Source organism: Archocentrus centrarchus, chromosome 20 (assembly GCF_007364275.1).
Source record: "Archocentrus centrarchus isolate MPI-CPG fArcCen1 chromosome 20, fArcCen1, whole genome shotgun sequence".
Lineage (NCBI taxonomy): Eukaryota > Metazoa > Chordata > Actinopteri > Cichliformes > Cichlidae > Archocentrus > Archocentrus centrarchus.
Window position 1 is genome coordinate 21,746,668 of NC_044365.1, and position 19,930 is coordinate 21,766,597.

General features: G+C 42.5%; 1 protein-coding gene across 5 annotated transcripts in view; it reads right to left on the reverse strand.

The window, feature by feature from the left end:
- scrib (scribble planar cell polarity protein) overlaps positions 1 to 19,474 on the reverse strand; it is a 76,199-nt gene extending 56,725 nt beyond the window's left edge. For all 5 annotated transcript variants that reach the window (XM_030756662.1, XM_030756660.1, XM_030756661.1 and 2 more), the window contains exon 1: positions 18,444 to 19,474. In XM_030756662.1, the coding sequence (XP_030612522.1) occupies positions 18,444 to 18,602 (159 nt within the window). In that variant the 5' untranslated portion in view covers positions 18,603 to 19,474. The remainder of the gene's footprint in view (positions 1 to 18,443) is intronic.
- Positions 19,475 to 19,930: the final 456 nt, after the last annotated feature.

A 19,930-nucleotide genomic window follows, 5' to 3' on the forward strand; every position in this document is an offset into this window, starting at 1 on the left:
TCTTTGCTATTTGTATTTTGTTTCTCCTTCAATAAGTTTTTGTTTAAGCAAAGCTTTTGTGTGAACTCCCTCAGATACTCTGAGCCAGCTTGTGACACAGTCTATTCGCAGTCATGTGTTCTCAGAATATCTTACAGATTTACAGCTTCTTCTTCTTCAACTAAACTACAGAAGAAGCTGAAACTGTCAGATCTGGTCACTCTGGGGGAGTTTAAATCGGTTTTAAGGGAACCTGAGCACTCAAAAGCGCTTCAAATTGCAATGAAACTCTTTTTAACCTGTACTTTTATGTTTCTGATGTTACTGCACTTGTTTTGTTCACTCCCTTGTACTCTGTGACAGGTATATTTGTGTGACCGTTTGCGTTTATAATTGCCCTCCTGGCCAAGTCACTCTTGACTTTTCCCTGGATAATTAAAAGATACTCTGTGACTTATAATTAGCATTCACTTTGCTGCTGGGCTGAAGTAATGGTCTTAGACTCTCCAGTTATGCTCTCACACTGCAGGAATGAATGAGCACACAAGGAGATCGGGAGATCCTCCACCCCGTTCCTGACTTCATCACATGCTCTTTCATTTTCTCTGTGTTCCCACAAACATGACACAAAAAAAAAACCAGAAGGCCTATTGTTTATACTCCACAGAGGACGTTTGGCTCTTTCCTGGATGGGCAGGATCCGGTATGCGCTGCCTGTCTGCGTGCCAGCTCTCAGTTTGTCCCTACAGTGGAGTTGCACTTCAGGCGGAACATCAAGACAACCAGCATCTCTGGCCCTGCATGGTCTTAGGTGTTGTATATACAAGTAATTTTCTGGCTTGTTAGTATACTGTCAATACCTGCCACGAGCAAAAACTCATATCTTAAACGTAGCTCAAACCAAAACTTTCGTTCTGTATCTGATTGACTGGGCACAAACAGAAAGGCGGGCACTGGAACAGGCACAGTGGAAGATATGCGGAGATACAGATATATGAACATGTTGGTGAATACATGCAGCTCCTGAGGATTACTACTACTGTGACAACATAGAGTACTACTCCTTTAAAAACTAAGTGCCAGTGTTTGCTGGGAGTGCAGGAACAGCTTCGGTACAATTGACTCATTGTATGTGTCCAGGTTGTGGCCTTCCTGACAGTATCATGTGGCTCAAGGTCTATCTTTTTCCGGTAACAGTCTGGCCAGTCTCGCTCTCTACATGTCTCTGTCAGGAACGCTCCCTGAGTATTTCAAACAGTGTTGATTCAATGTTCTGTATATCTAGAGATGTGCATGCCCAGTTTTACAAGTTGCTAGTTGGCACCAGCACCGCTCTGCAGTGGTTTGAAACAGAAAATGGTTGCAAGCTTCCCGCGTCAGAGTAAATTGGCACATAACCACGTTTTGCACAGGCGTGTGGATGTTAACTTGCTGCTACTAGCACTGCTGTTATTAGCCGCACTCTGCTAACTAATTTGATGCCACACATATGGCCAATTTAGAATAACCGTTAACCTAACGTGCACGCTTTTGGACTGCGGGAAGAAGCCCGAGTACCCAGAGACTACCCACACAGGCACAGGGACGCCCTATATCTAAACATTAAGTCTAAATAACAGATCATGGATTGCTCAAAATTAACTGCTTGCTATAAACTAAAATCTGAGCTCAGTAAACTAAACATCACAAGCCAGTAAAGTTTGTCAAACACAGCTCACTTTAATTAGGTGGGACCCCAGTTTTTGGCAACTCATTTTATATCTATATTTTTTTTTTCTTTGCCCCATTTGCCATTACACCTTGCTTAGTTAGCAGTTAGCCCTGTCCGTGCTATTGCTGCAGTCCTTGATATCAGTTAGCCTTTTCCACAGTGACTTTCTCATATAGGGTGACCAAGTGTCCTACTTTATGTAGGCGTGCACAGCATTTATATCCCTTGTTCCTCTGTCCTACATATTGAGTCAATGTCCCACATTTTGACTGGCTTTAAAATAAGAAGTCAACATGAGTCGCACAAAAGATGTGGCTTAAAAAGATGTGTTCATGTGTAGTTTTTTCCTGTAATGAAACCCAAAGATGATTAACAGACAGCAAAGGGAAATGAAGTGTACACAGATCACCTGAGCAGACCATGAAAACAAGGTTTACTTTTAATTTAGGCCAACTGTATTTGCTTAGTGAGGGAGTTAGGAAAATTGTCTTCATGCACAACGGCCACGATGGCCAGTATTTGTCCTTTACACAATCTATGCCTCACCTGTAATATGCAACCTACATGCAAGCCAGTTTTTCAAACTACCAAAATTAAAGACAACCTCTAAGCATTAGAAACAGGTCCCACAAAGTCTCACATTTAGTTAGTTAGGCTCTAGAGAATCTATTCTCATCCCATGGTTGGACATATTCCAACTTCCCTGTCTTGAACTGCCAACAGTCATAGTACTCCTTCTATCCTGAAGATCCGCTTCAAGAACCTGCAGCAGTTGGAGAACTGGTTCATGTGCCACTGCGCTGAGCTCACTGAGGCTGTAGGGCAGAACACTGTCACCAGCTGCAGTCCATGACACTCACAGCATGACCCATTCACAGCTGACTTCCTTGTGGACAGTCACTTTGCTCTTATTTTGAAAGTTCAGTGGCTGCCACCCAGTGCACTCCAGCGCAGCTTGCTGGCCAGGCATTTTCATCCCTTGTCCACCCATCCCACATACTGAGACAATGTCACACATTGCGGTTCTTTCAGACAACCGCAGGATTAGAGACTCATTGGAGAAGCAGCTGATTTGCTGTTCAGTTATTCACTATCACGAAGTACTTGGCAAATAAAATATTTCCAAAGTAGAAACTTGTAAAGGGAATTATTCTATGCATGAACAGAACAAAACCTCTGCTGCACATAAATGCAAGCACATGCCCCTCGCCGGCTGCAAATAGAAACTAAATCTCTGGGAGACACTGCAGATTCACCTCATTTCCTGGAATCAAGTGAAACGAGTTTGAAACCCAGCGGCTAAATTTATCAGATCTATTAAGAAATCTAGATTACACAACTGTTCCCACTGTTTTCTTATTTACTAACAAACAGGGTTTTGCCTGGCTTAAAATAGATCTGTGTAGTGTTATTATGCATGTAACCACATATACAAAGAGTCTGTTCTCTCATTTAAAATAAGTCATATTTATTTTACACATAGGTCCTTTAAACCCAAGTGTTTAAGAATATTTTTATCACCAGTGTCGTGGTGATTTTCCTCTGGAGGAAGGCAAACAAAACCTGCGGTGGTTGTCAACATTTTTTTTTTTACTAAATGAAAAGGTCAAAATGACACACATGCACATACAGTTCAGTTCTTAATCTATTTATTCCACTCTTCTTTAATGCCCAGTGTCATGCATTTAAATTTTAGACATCCACAACTGCAACACTCTTTCTACAGATATTCGGGGGGGGGGGAGGTACAAAAGTTCAGGAAGTGGTTTATAAGACCAGCACAAAGTCACCTCTATGTAGTTCACTCATTCAGCCTTCCACCCCCAGTGGAAAAATAACTGCTCCACTTTAGGTGTTGCTAGAAAGCGTCTCAGACTTGCTGCAGTAGCCTCTTCGCAGCCCAAAGACCAAATGTGGCTCTGAAAGAAGCCCATTTGTTTTCTCTAACTCCTCTTCTTCTTCTTCTTTTGACAGTTTTGGCTCAAGCAAACAGAGGACAAGGTTCCTCTGATAAAAGCAGTTTTGGACTAGTAACGGCCTTTGCGCGCGCACACACACACACACACACACACACACACACACACACACACACACACACACACACACACACACACACACACACACACACACACAGCAGTGACAGGGACGCTCCAGCCCATCTGGTGGCTCTCCCTGACAACACGAGGTAAACTTGCCCCCGCATCAGGCAAGCCACCGGCCTGGGAGAATCCATCACCTTGGAGACCAGCGTTTGTTCAGCAAAGAAGCCCGGGGGAATCGAGGAAGCAGAAACCTCCCTAGTGATGATAACATGAAAACTGAGCCTCGCTTGATTCAGACACATTATCTGCCCAAAGACGGCAAACAGTATGTGAACATCTGCACCACTTAAGCAGGACAAACATTACTGTGATGATTTCATATGAATTTCTATGGAATTTATGGATTTTTCAGCATATACATTAACCCAGAGCCACATTTTACCACACATTATTTTCCATACAAGATACAAGAAAAGGATGTTGTTAACACAGGATTACAAGCCAAACCCTATTAGTATGTCATGTAGACAGTGTAATTATAGAGTTGCCTACAATCCACTCCCACATGACTCCAGTGAGGATCAACGCCAGCAGCGACCAAAACATGAGCTCTAAGCCCAAAGGCAATCACGTGCTGATCCCCATTGGCTGCCTGAAACACGCTCCTCTGCACGCCCCATGAATGTACCTGCTTTATGATAGCAGCAGATCTAAAAAATATAACATTAGAGAACCTGATGATGCACATCAGACAGATTTAAAAAAAAAAAAAAAAAAAAAAAAAAAACACACACCGTTGTTTAGAGCACTGATTGCATGTTTTGTACTGTAGCCAGTCAGTCGTGTCTTGTGAAGTATGAGGTGAGTTCAATGAAACTTGGTGCATGCACATGTGCTTGATCGTATCTGACATGTTTATGTGTCAAGTGAGAGGCATTTAGGGCACGCACACACACCAAACAAAAATGCTCAAAGAAGCCATATTTCAATGACAGGAACTTCCTCCACGTACTAAGAGTTTTTTGAGGAACCAGCAACTAAAAGTTGCCCTGTCTCAGCTCTCAGGTAGCCCTTTATGAGGATTCTGGTGCTTTTGGTGATTTTGTAATTAAACACATCACAATACACCATTTTTCAAAATCATATCATGCGTGGACCAACATGAAGGCTCAGGGCTTGCTAACCATTATCTACCTTTCCACTGCAGAAACTTAAAAGCAGGCACAGGTGGATAAAAGGACCCCCCCCCCCCGACTGTTGTGCACTTTCCAACTTTTTAAAATGGTTTGCACAGGGCGGAGAGGCTGGAGGCATGACTGTGCGAGCAGGCCGGTCACCGCAGACATTTCTGTGATACAGCAATATAATTCTTTGGTGGCACAGAGATTGAGTGTTTCAACAATGTGAAAAGCTCATATTCAGCAGAAAAGCTCCCCACAAAAGATGCAGAAAAACCCTGCTTCCATCCATCCACGTTTATCTGGGTAATGGGGGCAGCAGTCTAAGCCCAAACCTCCCTCTCCCTGGCCACCTCCTCCAGCTCTTCTCAGGGAGCACTGAGGTGCTCCCAAGCTGGCCAAGAGATGTAATCTGTTTCAATCTGTTTTGACAACTTCTATTCCGATTCCCGTGGTGAAGCACCATTTTCCTCCTGATTTGCAACACCTATTGTTTAGGAGAAGGCTGCAGCAAAGGACACGTAGCTAAAGGACAAGTACAAATGGTTATAAACACTCCGCTGACCATAATCACAGCTTTAGGCATCTTCTATTGCAGTGCAGGGTCCACTGGACTAACTTCAACCAAGATGTTAATTCTAAGGACAGCAAAACAGCATAAGTTTATTAATTTGTGAGATCAGGGTAGTGAATTTGAGTCCACTATTTTTTGTTTTGCATGTTAAAGACAGGATAAACTTGAAGAGCTCCATTACCAATCAGCATCAAGCTTTGCCTAGCAGTTTTTCTGGGCAGTTTTCTGTAGTTGAAAAACACACACAAAGACGTTTTGTACTGGAAGAAAAGGCATCTAAACAGAAGAAGACGATCACATGGTGTGCCTCTTGGTTTTGCTAAGGTTATCATTCTATATTCATTCATGCAAAAGTCACACATTAAAACAGCCATCGCTTAAAAAAACAAAAACAAAAAAAAAAAACACACACACACACAACAAAAAACAATTGGCTACTTTAGATTACAGTGAAAACACAACAAATTGCTGAGAGACCCTTTAGTTTCTTGGAAAGCTCCTCAATTTCAGTCCCTGGAAGTAAACACTCAGGGGACTTTTAGTGGAAACTGCTAATGACACATTGCACCTTTACACCATCCAGCACCATCCTTCCTTCTGCAGTTCTTAAACCCTCGCTTGAAGTCAATGCTCAGTGAGAACAAGTATATGATGGATGATGATGGATGACTTAACATACAGTAATTATTGAACATAAGCTGAACATTTCTTATACAACCTATAAATAGTAAACACTTAAAAATCCATCTACAGTAAACAAATATAACCACATATATCATCACTGGGTTTTAAAACAGTCTAGGTATTAAAAATCAGTATTGCCTGCATTTGCAAAATGAGCAAAAATTTCAGTTTCAGCTCATTCTTCAAGCTCAGCTCCTCTTCAATATTCCCATTTGTGTTTTAGGTCCCAGAAGAACATGGGCTAGGTTAATTAAAACACTACTCGAATGAGAGGAGGCTCACAATTAACAAGGAGACTAAAATTAAGCTTGATTAGCTTGAGAATTTAACTGAAGCACGTTGTGCCTATCAGCCGAGCTGCAGTGCTGAGTTAAGTGTCTGTGTGTGGGCTTTTCCAGCAGGAATGTGAAATGAGTGAGTTCAAGTGTGTGAGAGAGTAAGGGGAGAGTCAGTTCAGCTTCCAGAGGGTAGGGAAAACTCCTGGAGATTCCAGACATGCCTGCATTTCCTAGGAGGTCACGTGTTCCAGCGCAAACACAGCTACGCTCAGTTAATTACACAGTGAGCCACTCACAATGTCTCAGCAAAACCATTATTATGGGAGAGCTGAGGCAAAGCTGCTTAAAATGGCCCTTATTATTCAAACTGTATCAAAAGTGAAGTAAATGGTCCAATCTTTTATAAGAAAAGATGGAAAAGGGCACCCAGAGTTCAAAAGATTCCCATTTTCTGCAATGCTGCAGGAGCCTATAAATGATTTGTCAAGTTTGCCTGATGGGAGAAGTATTATTAGAAAGCCACCCTCTGAGAAAATGAACACAAAGAGTTGCATTGTGAAACTGCTGCGACGCCTCAAGTTAAAATAACTGACCTTTTACTGTAAACAATGCCCCGTCTATCAACACTTACTGCATCAGTCATCAGATTTGGTGGCTCTGTCGTGACCACGTCAAGTCACTTCAAAGCTAAGAGGTCAACATGAGAAAAAGCAAAGGAAAGGGTTAAGTGCTGAGGCAAACATATTTCTCAGGCAAAAAAAAAAAAAAAAAAAAAAAAACCCACATAATCAGGGCATTCTTGCTGCACTGGAGGTGAAAAGTATTATGTGCTCGGGGGCCTACTGATGTGTACGCATCCACAGAGGACGCAAACTTCCGCCCTGTCCTTTTCCACAGACCGGTCGCGGCTTCGTTCATTATTCATCAGCGGCAAGAGCATGGCACATACATGCGTGCATGCTGCTTTGTAGTCTCCGAAGATCCCTGCTGTGCTTTTTTCTATTGACCTCTTGCACTCATTCTTCCTGTCGTGCACACAAACATTTACCCATCAGCACCTCTCTATTAGGGGCCTGAAAGTGCGGCATCACCCTGCCTGTGCTATATTGTGTGTGCTCAAAAACTAATAAACCAACCGTGACGGCAGTAACAAAACCATTTCCACAGAGGTGGGCCTTACAGTTTTAGAGATTAGAAACAATACATTTTCTATTTTCTTGCTTCAAATGTTTTTCTTTGTGTTTTTACGCAGCTGTGTTGCTTGGCGGTTGAACACATCCATCGGAGCATACCAAACTGTAGCAAAACCGCTTCACCATTATTCAGCTCTTCATAATTGTTGAAATTGGAAAGCTTTATTTCAGTTCCAGCTGGCAGAAATTTTAATTTACTTTCACACTGCAAATATTAGGATACCATCGTTCAACTTCTATGAATCACAACACTTTGTTTTTCACATCAAATGTGCTAAAGCACAGATAAACCAGTGAAAAGTAGCAATCCTACACAGAAATGGCCAAAGAGAGAGAAAAAAAAGTCAACTCAAAAAACAACAATGAAAAACAAAATGCCAAACAAAACTATAAATCTATAAGCCCCTTCCAACCTCAAAAACAGACACTTCAAGTAAAAAGTCTGTACTCAGAGAAAGTTTTTTAATGTATTAAATAACAAGCTGAATCTTTTACAGACCTCATCAATACAGATGTGGGAACAGGATGTATGAACATGAGTAAAATAAATCTGATAAATGCTATCCAAAACTGTAAATAGCAAATAAAGGTGTATTAGCTGATTTATCTAAGGATCGTTAGCTGGTCAGAACACTGGCTGCAAAACACACTCATGACACCAGCTAATGGGAGGGAAAGTCAATACTGTGATCAATAAGGAAGAGACGCAGGCAACACAACATTATAGATAAGTTGTTACGCTATCAGTCAGTGATAGCTTTAATGATCAGGAAATTGTGAACACTGATATTGCATGGGTTTGTTTGTTTGTTTTATTTATTTGTGCTTTTTTTTTTATATATATTTGAAGTCCACCCTGGGGTGGGAAGTTGGTGCATTGTAATATACATTCCCCAAACCAGGCAGGCACGCGGACATCTGCACGGACCCTTGCGCTCACTGTCTGATGACAAAATTTACATTTAAAAACAATCTTCACTCAAAATTTGGGTTAAGTTGAAATGTTTGCCAAATGGGATTAGTTTTAAACCCAGTGTGGATGAATGGCAGCAACATCAAGTGATGAAGCGTTAAAGCGCTGTGTAGACACTGTTATCAAAGTAGTAAACACTGCTGCAGCTGTAATACTTTTGCTCCTTTATCATGACTCTTAAGATCTCGAGCTTAACATTCCTTCACGGTTTGTGCTACATCTTGCAGGCTTACAGAGAAACAAGGTGCTTAACATCCACTTATCAGGAACACTCGATCAGCTATGTGAGCATCTGAGCATATATATGGAAGACAGAGCGAGAGCGGGAGGGGCAGAGAACAAGCAGAAACAATTCTGTGCTTCAAGGAGCACTGGAGTAAACAGCAATAAAACATAACCCAATTTTTCTTGAATGCTCCACTCTCTAAATACACTACAGAAAACAAGGTCCAGATTGGAGATGGTCACACAAAAACAGGGCATTCCACGGTTCACTTGATTATTCCCACTTCCTGTTCGCAGAGACGCTCCCAACAAAAAGGAATCAACAAGAAAAACACAGGCGTCAAAAAAAAATCAGACCGGCCTGAACTTGGACGCTGACTGAGCGCCGAAGCTGCCTCACAAGGTGGTGGTGGTGGTGGGGGCAAGCCTTTGTGTGCCTCCTGCAGCAGCTCTAGCACTGGGACCAGCCCAGACAGAAAATCATTCAGAGCGGGCCACCTGTTTCTAAACATCATATTAAAAGGCAGAGCTGCTCTGCTGTGGTGACTGTTGCATTAACGAAGCAGTCGTAAAGTTGTTAAACTCCAATTTTCATCATTAATGCAGACACAAGCAGCCCCCGTGAAGAGGTAAAACACTGCTTCTTTCTTGCATGTGCAAAGTGTAGCCTTGAACTGTTCTAGACATTACCCAGAGGAGCTGCATGCAAGAAGTCAGGAATTATGCAGAGTTTTTCCTGAGATTATTGCTGGCAGTTGTCCAGAGTATTCACCAAAAAAAATAAAATAAAAATAAAAATCACCAGAACTGTATGGTCAAAATCATCTGAAAACTCAATAGATTTCTGTCAATTAAGTTGCCAGTACTCGCTGTTTTAACTGCACACAGAGGGTTTTAAGCCCATTCTGATTGGCTTAAAAAGTGACAGAGCAGCATTACACCCATGTTAGGGGGGGAAAAAAACCCACAAGGTTCAATCTCTTTCTTCTCCTCATTCACGCCCTGGCTGTCATCGATCTCCTTTATTGAACATAACCTGGTTTAACCTGGGAGTGGAGCAGGTTAAGGTGACAGAGGAAATTAACCTGCACTGACAGCACTGAACTTCTCTTATAAATGACTCAAAGTTGGGAGAATTGATCTAGTCTGCTCCATAACATTTCAATATGCAACCCCACCAGCATTTTGGTGGGCATATTTGTTCTCTAGGCTCTGTATATTTAAAAATCACTCATGCGTGAGCCTAACTTTGCATGTGTCAAAACTGCTCAAATAACAACTAAATTAGACGAAGATCAGGAGGCTTAAGATAAAGGACAGCAATCCATCTGAAAATCACTGGTACAGAGAGTACAGCGAGCTGAGGATGTGAAGGCTATCAGTTTTCGGAGTGATAGGCCTTCAGTGATTGTGTGTGGGCTGCAGATAAAGGGCAGCGTTTGTTTGCGGTTGGTTTTAATGCCATCCTGGATGACCTATTCCCCCCACGGGGACATCGACACCCTGACAGATTAGCCTCAAAGGGCCACTTGTGTGACTGGGAGTGCTTCCCCTGATCAAAAAGTTCAGAAACAGCGTCCCATCATAAAGAAATGTCACTGCTGAATTTAACCGCTAAAAACTTCACGTGTTCATCGGATGCAGACACAGGATGACCACAAACTGCACAGCAAGCTGGGAAATAAATTATATATTCTGTGTTTACCTAGCTCGTTTACAAGTTAAAGGGAAAGCTGCATCTTCAGGACTATTTCTACAGACAAGTCGACCTTCAGTGCTTTTTTAAACTATGGTAAAAAGGGGGTTAATGTGCTGCTCTCTGTGCATGTGAGAAACCCCACAAGTCATTTATTGTCAACGCAGTATTCCTTATTTTCTCTCAATGTTAAGATGATGGCTGCTTTAAAAATGGTCAAATGATAAATAGGGATTATTTTGAACTGCAAATCATGCTAAACTGCTCCAAAAATAAAAACATGGGGCTCAAAAATAAGCATAATAGGACCACTTTAAGACAAAGCCAATTTTGTGGTTTAATTCCTACAGGAGGAAAAGTTTTCCTCTTGTTTGCATTTTTAGTTTGCATGTTTATAACACAAATTCCTAGATACAAGCAGGCTTGTGCCCTTTTGGTTTTTCTAAACCCTGGCTGCTTACAGGATAAAAACCAACACATAAATACAGGGGGACCAAAAAACCAAAACAATACAAAGAAAAAAATTAAAAAAAAACACCAATGGTGTCACCTTATGTCTGTGCTTAATGCCTGTAGCCAACAACAGGTCTCCCTTCTATCTCAGTGCACCAGCAGCCTCTCCCCTCACAGACTATCCCCTACTGCAAACAGCTGCCACTGCCACCACAGCCATCAATTATTCACAGGAGCTTTGCCTCTGTGTTTACCTCTGAGGCTGAGGCCAGAGTGCATGGGAGAGCAGTGAGACACAGCAGCACACAGACGAGCATGGAGTCCGAATCACACCGAAGACACGGGATCATCTGATGAGCGTTGTACTACCATGCTGAAAGTCAGATTTACCATACAGCATCAGACCCAGACCAGGATAGAAGTTCTAGAGTGTGTTTCTTCTCCATATCAAGGTGACTTGCAAGCAATACTCATTCAGATTATCAATTTTAAGTGCCATTAATCTATTGGTAACTCCCAAATCTGTTGATCAACTCGCAGGGCAATTCAAACGGCTTGCTTCTTCCACAGTCCAAAATCTGTAAAGGTATTCTACATACAGGGGATCAGAATCAGAAAATATTCAGCATTTTATTCTGAGAAATGACCTAAGATGAGTTATCACAGAGATGCATTGAATTCTTGGTTTAAAAAAAAAAAAAAAAAAAAAGATGCCAACATTATAAAGAAACCAAGAAGTCTCTTTACATGTACTAGAACACTGCTGTTCTGCACCTTTTCATAGAAACCCTCCCAAATAGATACACAACAGGAGTGTGTACTCCAAATGTTCGTTTCAGTTGTGCCGTCTAATGATTAGTGAAACAACTTAAACAAGATAAAACACATCATACCACAACCTGTTTCACTATGATGGTGCTGTTTTGTATTTAGGCACACCCTTCCTTTCCAAATGACCCCCCCCCCCCCCGTCAGTTCCCATTTATTTATTCAGTTTAATTTCACGTACAGCACAGTAATATCCACTGTTTAAAAAGTCCCATAAATCAATTATTTGAGTCTATATCATGGTAAATAATTGTGATCTCAGTATTGACCAAAGTGACTGTGATTAGGATTTCTGCCATAATCGAGCAGCTGTAATATACACTGACATGAGCATGTTTATGCGTGCCTTACAGAAGCAGCGTGTTGTAATGTACGATTCCCTAAAACTGCTGCCACTTCCCAGAAAGGTCTTAAAATGCCACGCAGTCTCACGGCAGTTAGTAAAATCCTCACAACCTCAAATCTAGTGTTTCTTCAGGGTTTTTTTTTTCATGTTCTTCGACACATCACTCCAGTCTCAGTTCCACTTTTAAAGAGCAAAAAAAAAAGTCGAGATTTGAAGGCTGGAGCGGCTGGTGTTGCCATGAATCATTTCACTGCTCACCCAAGTTTCAGCCTCACATGTCACAGATTTTTAACACCTCGTTTGTATTGATTTTTGCTTGGTACTCATTTTCATCACGTTTGTTTATGTGAGGTTTGTGTTTTGAAACTGGGATCTTAGACACCTGGAAAGCTCTTCGCAGCAACCACTGTTGTTTTGAAATGTGTTAGCTAAATAAAATGTACTCGACTGTTATTATTAATAGAAAACACATTATTATTACAACTGATTTGGACAGGTTTAGGCAAAAAACAAACAAACACAAAAAAACTTGGTTAGGTTCAACGGGCATCCGCAAAGGACGCGATTTGGTTGTTGGCTGTTTTGTTGCTGACCCTAATGAACTGCCATTAGGGTCAAATCATCAGTATCCTGGTTGTCTCTTGAGCTGCTCGTCTCAAAGTTGAGAAAATTGCAACTCTGTACCCACCCACTTCACATTTCCAGAGGTTATTTTGCCCGTCATCGCATGAAGTCACAGAAGGTCACTGATTTTCTGTTACTGCAGATCGCTTCCTGTGTGGTCACACATTTAAAGAAAAGTCGCTGCTTGGGTTAGAATACAGCGGTTCTTCTTTCAACACATCCCACAACACCACATGCTCTGGAGACAGAAAACATACATACACCTCCACGATTTATATTCAAGTATTTTCTATGACACTGGGCTTTAAAATGAGAAGGGGGCAAGAAGGAGACGGTACATGTGTAGATCTGCAATGCAGACGTCACCGGAGAACTGGCTTCTAGGTCTGCGACCACGTCGCTGACTGCTTCTTTCCCACCTCGCACCAAACGTCAGCCTAGAGTTCACGGATGGATGGATGGCCCCAACACCAGAGCCCCAAAGGACTGAGGATGAGTGTAGCTCAGCTCAACTCCCAGATCATTTCCTCTTGTGGAGGTGCCAGAAACCCCCCACTCCTGTTAATCCATCTCCAGAATAAAACATCCCCCCAAAATCACCACTATATACTCACTCTCTCAGTCAGCCTCCCATTACCCCTCTGTCCCACCAGATTAGGGGGGGAGGGGCAGCAGGATGTGAGACCAGCTGGTCATCAGCTCAGACAAAGAAACCTGCTGAATGAGCTTGTGCATCAAAAAGAAACAGACCTCTCACATTGCTCTTTCTTCATAGTGTCGCCAGCTCTGGATCTCTCTTTTCAGTGTTAAGCAGGGTGATGATGAAGGCGATGATTGCAAAAAATTACTTCTGCTTTCTCACAACCGAAGTGAGACAGGTCAGTTACACACAGAGGCAATATTATTGTTTGTCTTAAGACGCAAGCGTGTTCACACGATGTGGACAACTGCACTGCTGACTATACCCTCTGTTATCACAGCAGAAAAAGCAGAAGAACCAGATGTTTTACCACAGAGAGGGCGCTGGCAGGTGCAATTTATCTTTGGTCCTAGCCTATTTCAGCTAATCGCAGGGGAGAGACAAACCAGGACTCCACTGTAAAGTTAGCTGGAAACTCGGGAAGGCAAGACAGGTTTCATAACTCAAGAGGACACAGGGTGAAATATACACGTCCTAGATTATGACACCAAAACTTAGCACCACACTTCAGGCTATAAATTCCTGTTAGGTTGTTATATTTTTATTAGGGAGAACACTGAAAATGGGTGCAGCCGCTTTCCATAAGATACACTTGTCTATTCAAGCTCATGTAAACAATAGTGGACCGATTCACATTCGGCCAGGGTTAAGTGACGAGGCTACTTTGGGTTTCATTTGACTGAAAGCCAAATGCACACAAGGGAGTCAGGAGAGCAGCACTCAGATGTTTATCGGCACATTTATACATTCAAAAAGTGGCACAGAAGTAGATCCCACAGGAAGTGTGCGCTGAGGCGCGCCGGCCTGCACGCAGGGGTCACAACTGTGGCGCTGCAGGGCTTTTTCATGGCCGGGTGAAGCCCTAATCTGCCCTTTACCCACAGATCTGTCAGCGCATACAGAGAGGGCGACAGCTGAAGATTTAAAAGACGTCACTCTTCCTATTTAAAAAGCGTGTTTACTTCCTCTCCAATCAAAACTAGTTATCTGCACTCATAACTTTAGCAAGCTAAGATAAAACCTTAAAAGTTTGCTCAGTCAGGAGCATAACCAAGAAAGTAGTGCACTCAAAGCAATGACAGACAACTAAATAAGGTACTTATTTAATAGCATTTGTCATATAACTGATTTTTAGTAGTGTTCAGGCAGGAAACCATATAAATTATCGTAACATTTACCTTCAGTTGTACCTGGAGGGCCCTATTAGGCAATAAGACCGGGAGTGACATGCATAAAACCTGTTTGGCAAAGTCTAAAGGGGACACACCCATTTAGAATCTGTTCCCTAGTTTAACAATGAAAAAGCAACATGTAGATATACTGAGTGTGCAAGTGTACAAGTTTTAGTGTTGTTTTGGCAGCAAACAACAACAACAACAACAACAACCTTTTGTTTTTTCAGCAGGTATGATTGAGCTACACAACATTGATCATTTGAGTCACGATATGTTTGCAGACTTCGTGCAAAGCCTGATGAAGGCCAGCGCAGAGCACACAGGAAACATGAAGAGCTGACACTGGATATTGGGGTGGATGAAGGCGAGGTGGAGGGGGGAAATTGGACTAGTGAATGGACTTCTTTGTAACCTGTCATGGGACTTGAGAGCGGCTAAATAGATAATTCCCTCTTCCTCAATATGATATTCCAGCCTGGGCTAGTTTGTCAAAGCAGCAAAAAGAAATTCAGATAGAAAACATCCTTGCTGAAAACACAGGGCACAAAGTATAAAGACTGTTTATTTTACAGTTTAGACAAAAGTAAAAAAACTCCAAAAGGTCTGCCAACTTGTTAATCAAGATCAATGATTTCTCTAACACCGTTTTGGATTTAGCAGAATTGCACCTTTTATACTCCGGGCTTTTCCTAGAATTTTTTCACAGACCAATCCAGATTACATATGCAGTCACCCACCAAAGGCCCATTTTAAGCCAGGAAAACCTTGACAGTTAAACTACATGGTAATTTACACAATAAGGGACCCAGCAGCAAAACAAAAGCACGATTAAGGACTGTCTGTTGTGGGAAAAAGAGCAGCATTAACAGCTAAGGATGCACGGACATGCGGGGAATTCCCATCCAGCGGCCGACTTAAAAGGCTCTCTAAAGCCAGTCCAGACGCACAAGTCACATTTAATGCTTTTACTGTTCTACGTTCAATAAACAGTGCCCAGATAAGATGCTCTCGATGTGGGGGTGATGATGGAGACATATCATCACCACAGATAACAACGAGCATTGCGGTGGGGACCAAGTGTCATAGCAAACTCAAGAAACTGTCAGGACTGGGCGTGCAAATCTCCATCTGTTCACACTGTTAAACCCCTACCAACAGCACCCAGACCCAGGCACACCCAGCATGACACTAATTACTGCTACATCTTGACTGCTTTATTATTCGTTACCAATTTAAAAACAGTTAACTGGATTTCAGTATCTACAGTATGTGATAAGGTAGTTGAGTTTTCAATATGTTACCACACACACACACACTCCTGGTCCGTGTGCGCGCTAGTTCAAAAGAAGTGACAGTTTGCAAAGGTGTCACCCCCTGAGCCGATTATTCTCCATCAATGACATATGTTGTATGCTGCGGTGGTGCAGGCAAAAAGCAGGCCAAACTCCACAGACACACAGGATGAACTGATGAGTAAAGAGAAAAAAAAAAAAAAACACACAAACACACACACACACACACAACAACTGAGATGTTAGACTGAGTCTAAAAATAGCTGAAGACTGACAAGCAGGTCCACAGACTCATCTCTGACTTGAATACATAGTGACAGGGCAGGAGCACAGAACTGCATAGAGGCACTCAGCTGTGAGCTCATAGTGGCAGTGCCATTCATCATACAGTCAGTGTCCTTCTTTCCGACCCTATATTGACCTGACCCCCCCCTCACACCGCTTCCTCGCTGAAGCCCTGCTGACTCTGAGGGCCACAGAGCACCCAGATGCTTTGTGTCTGCATGCTACGCATTTACCGTGACCACAGGAGACATTCTGTCACCACGCATTTATGTCTCCCGATTGAAGCCAGCGCCACACAGACAGGCTTGGTCGGTTAGCCGTCTGTGCCAGAGTATTTGGGTGTATCTGTCACTGTGTGTTCCAGAGGACAGGAACCAGGTACACTGTGGATGTCTGACAGGCATGAAGTCGAGGAAAAGCACTGTCTGCTGGTGAGCTTGATCAGGCAAAGTAGGTGACGATAGTTCAGTTCATTATCTCTCTGTCCACATGAGAAAACTTACAAGTTATTATTCCCCAAGATACTAAGTAGTTAAAAAATAAATCTCATTTATAAGAAGGGAAAAAAAGCAAATGAGACATAAAACTTGTCCAGGTGAGTCATGTTATGTTATCTTATCAGACACTATTGAGTCTTAAAGCATAAAGTTGACTCTTATTTATGTAAAGTTAATAAAATTAATAAGCATTTGCTTCCTCCTACACCTTTTCGAAGAAAAAAAAAGTCACTGATTGCATATGGACTTGTTTTTTATGTGTATTAATTTACATGTTCAAAATAAAGATTGATTGTTCAACTTGGATCCTTTTTATTGTTAAAGATTGATAAAAATTGTGAGGAGTGGGGCAATAGCCCCCATCCACCTGCTGTTCCCAATCTTCTGTTTGCGAGAGGCAGCCAATCAGAAAAAGCTGGCTCTAAATGGATGGTGAAAGGAGCTAAAGCAGCTTGTTTCAAACAGTGAAGTATAGTATAAGATAAATGTGGATGATTTTGACCTTTAAATCATGCAAAGCTACCCTAAATAAAAAAATATGGTAACGGGTCCGCTTTTTGTTGCCTTGAGTAGCAGTTTTATGTACCAAAACACTGAAAATGGTCAACAACAACTCCTGCAATGAGTGTGTATCCATTTCTGCATGAAACAAAAACAGCTCTGTTGTGTTTGATTCCCAGGCAGTCCTGTGCCAACACTTCAGCCTCTGTTGACCTTGAGTTGTTAACAATCTTCATCAGTGAATGTGCCACTTGTCCCTTTCACCACTAAAGCTAAAGCTGTGAAACAGACAATGTCTACCACTGACCAGTCTATTCATACAGATTCCCAGTAAGATCATTATCACAAAGAGTGCCTGGTCCTACCAATGAACAATGTCTTCAACTAAAATTAAACATGTGAGAGTTGAGGAGCAAATGTTTTGTTCCATATGTTTGGAGAAATCATGCCAACAGTAGTCCTGCTTCCCTTGAAATAAACCGAGCTGTGCAAAAAGAACTTTTGTCATATTTCAAATTGTGGGAGTGTGGGTGGGGACAGCTTTGCAAGTCATTCCACACATGCCTTCGAGGGGCTGCATCCAATTCAAATGGCCAATGATGCCTTTGCTACAGGCAACAGTGTGTGTGTGTGTGTGTGTGTGTGTGTGTGTGTGTGTGTCAGCTGTTTTGATCTGAGCCAGTCCATCTACCCACACCCTAGCATTTACCCCATACTCTTCCTTTTTTTTTTTTTAACTCCAGCTTATCAGGGCTCTACTGTTCTTGAAAACAAACTTAGACAAATGTATCAGATTACTTTCACTTAGGATTTCATTCTGTCATATATAAAAATGTTTTACTTTAAGAAGACGATTAGAAAAGCCAGGAGAAATACAATGCAAATAGGGTAACACCGACTCGTGGATTTTATTGTAGAAGGACCAATTATTAAGCCCACTACTCACTAATATGTGCGCAACACAACTTTATAATGACTGTGTTGTTACACACCGCAACTCATTTCCAAGCAAGGAATGAAGTAGCTGTGATAAGGAGGAAGTACCTGGGCAGCTGTTCATCATGCAAACTGTTCTACTGCTTATGTCACCTTTGGTTTACAACAGGTGAGTGCAATCCACCTTGAAGCAAGTGCGGATTTGGTGCAGTAAATGTACTGACTCACCTCTGGGGACTGGTCTATTATTGATGTTTTAAATTCTCTGCATACCTTTGGCAACTCTTTGAGTTGGTTGGCATCGAGGAGAAGCTCCTCCAAGCTGCGGCTGTATCGAAATATTTCATCAGGAACCGTCTGCAAGTTGCAATGCCGCTTGTCCACCGACTCGACGTGGCGGTTGCAGCGCCACAGGGGGATACACTTCAGCATCTCCGGCCGCCGGAGGGAGGGGGGAACTGGTTGCCGGTACTACTGCAATCTCCGCATCGGAGGGCAAAGCAGTGGGGGGAAAGGTCGCTCTAGGAGACAGGGTATTTTTGCGAGGTCAAAACACTGACTGTGCTCCCACGACGATCCTTAACAAGAGGCCGAAATCCACTTAGAGACACAAAATAATCCTTTTCGATCTGTTAGCGATATTCCCAGTTTCAGTCCAGCCGCGTTCAGCGATTGTCAGGTCCGCGTTAGCGTCATCCAGCCCGGGATCACGATGAACATAAACAAAAACCGAGAACACACACTTGCATTAAGTGTTTCCTCACTTCTTGCGCTCACTTCTTCGCACTGACGGAGTGTCGTTAGCTTGTTTTGCTACCGCCACCACATCCCCGAATCAGACCCGAGCGCTTGCCGCGGCTAGCTGGAAAACATGCACCATAAAACAAGCCCGCTACGCAGAAACGCTGCTCCAAGTGTCGCACTCATGAGTGGCGACTGCAAAAACACAGCCACTTGACTTGTGCTAGAGATAAAACCGCTACAGCGAAACAGCTAACGCAGCACACGCAGGGAGTCAGCAGAGATTAACCCGAGTATGATAGTAGGATGTCCTCAAGCTAGTTAGTTAGCCAAGATCGGCTAGTAGATGACTGCACGTCTTTGTGCCTAGCTGCCGTTAGCTAATACTGATTTAATACAACCCATGGAAAACACCGGCCTTTGGGGTATATTAGCAACATCCCAAAATTATCCAAAGAAACTGCCCGGTTAGTTTTCTCTTAGTCCGACGTAGGTAAAAACACCAGTAGCAAGTGCTGGAGCTCCGGGAGCAGCCGCGCTTACCTCCCCTCTTGCACCGAGGCAGGCCGGTTTGCCGTGTGGGGGGCTGGGCTCCTTGGAGCTGGAGCATCGCCGCTTTGCGCCGCCGTAGCGGAGGCCACAAGTTATTTTATAACGCCACCCAGCGGCGTATGGCAGCAAGCTTAAAGAGAAAACCTTGTCAAGACATTGAACGCTAGTGATTTGAACATTTCTCATCGTGGCAGGAAAGTTGCCAAAAAAAAGTTGGCTATTGTCAACTATATTATTTTGTTTACTCACTTGCACTATAATGTACACAGTCTTGCAATAATAATACATATAGGCTTGTTTATAATTCATTTATACTTTACAATTTTATACAAAGACCCACAATAATGTATGCATAGCTTCAAGAGTCCTCATACACCTCATATTTTTAAGCATAAATAGCAATACTTGTAAATGGCATTTTTATATATATATATATAGCACATTTAATTTTACAGAAACTCAACGTG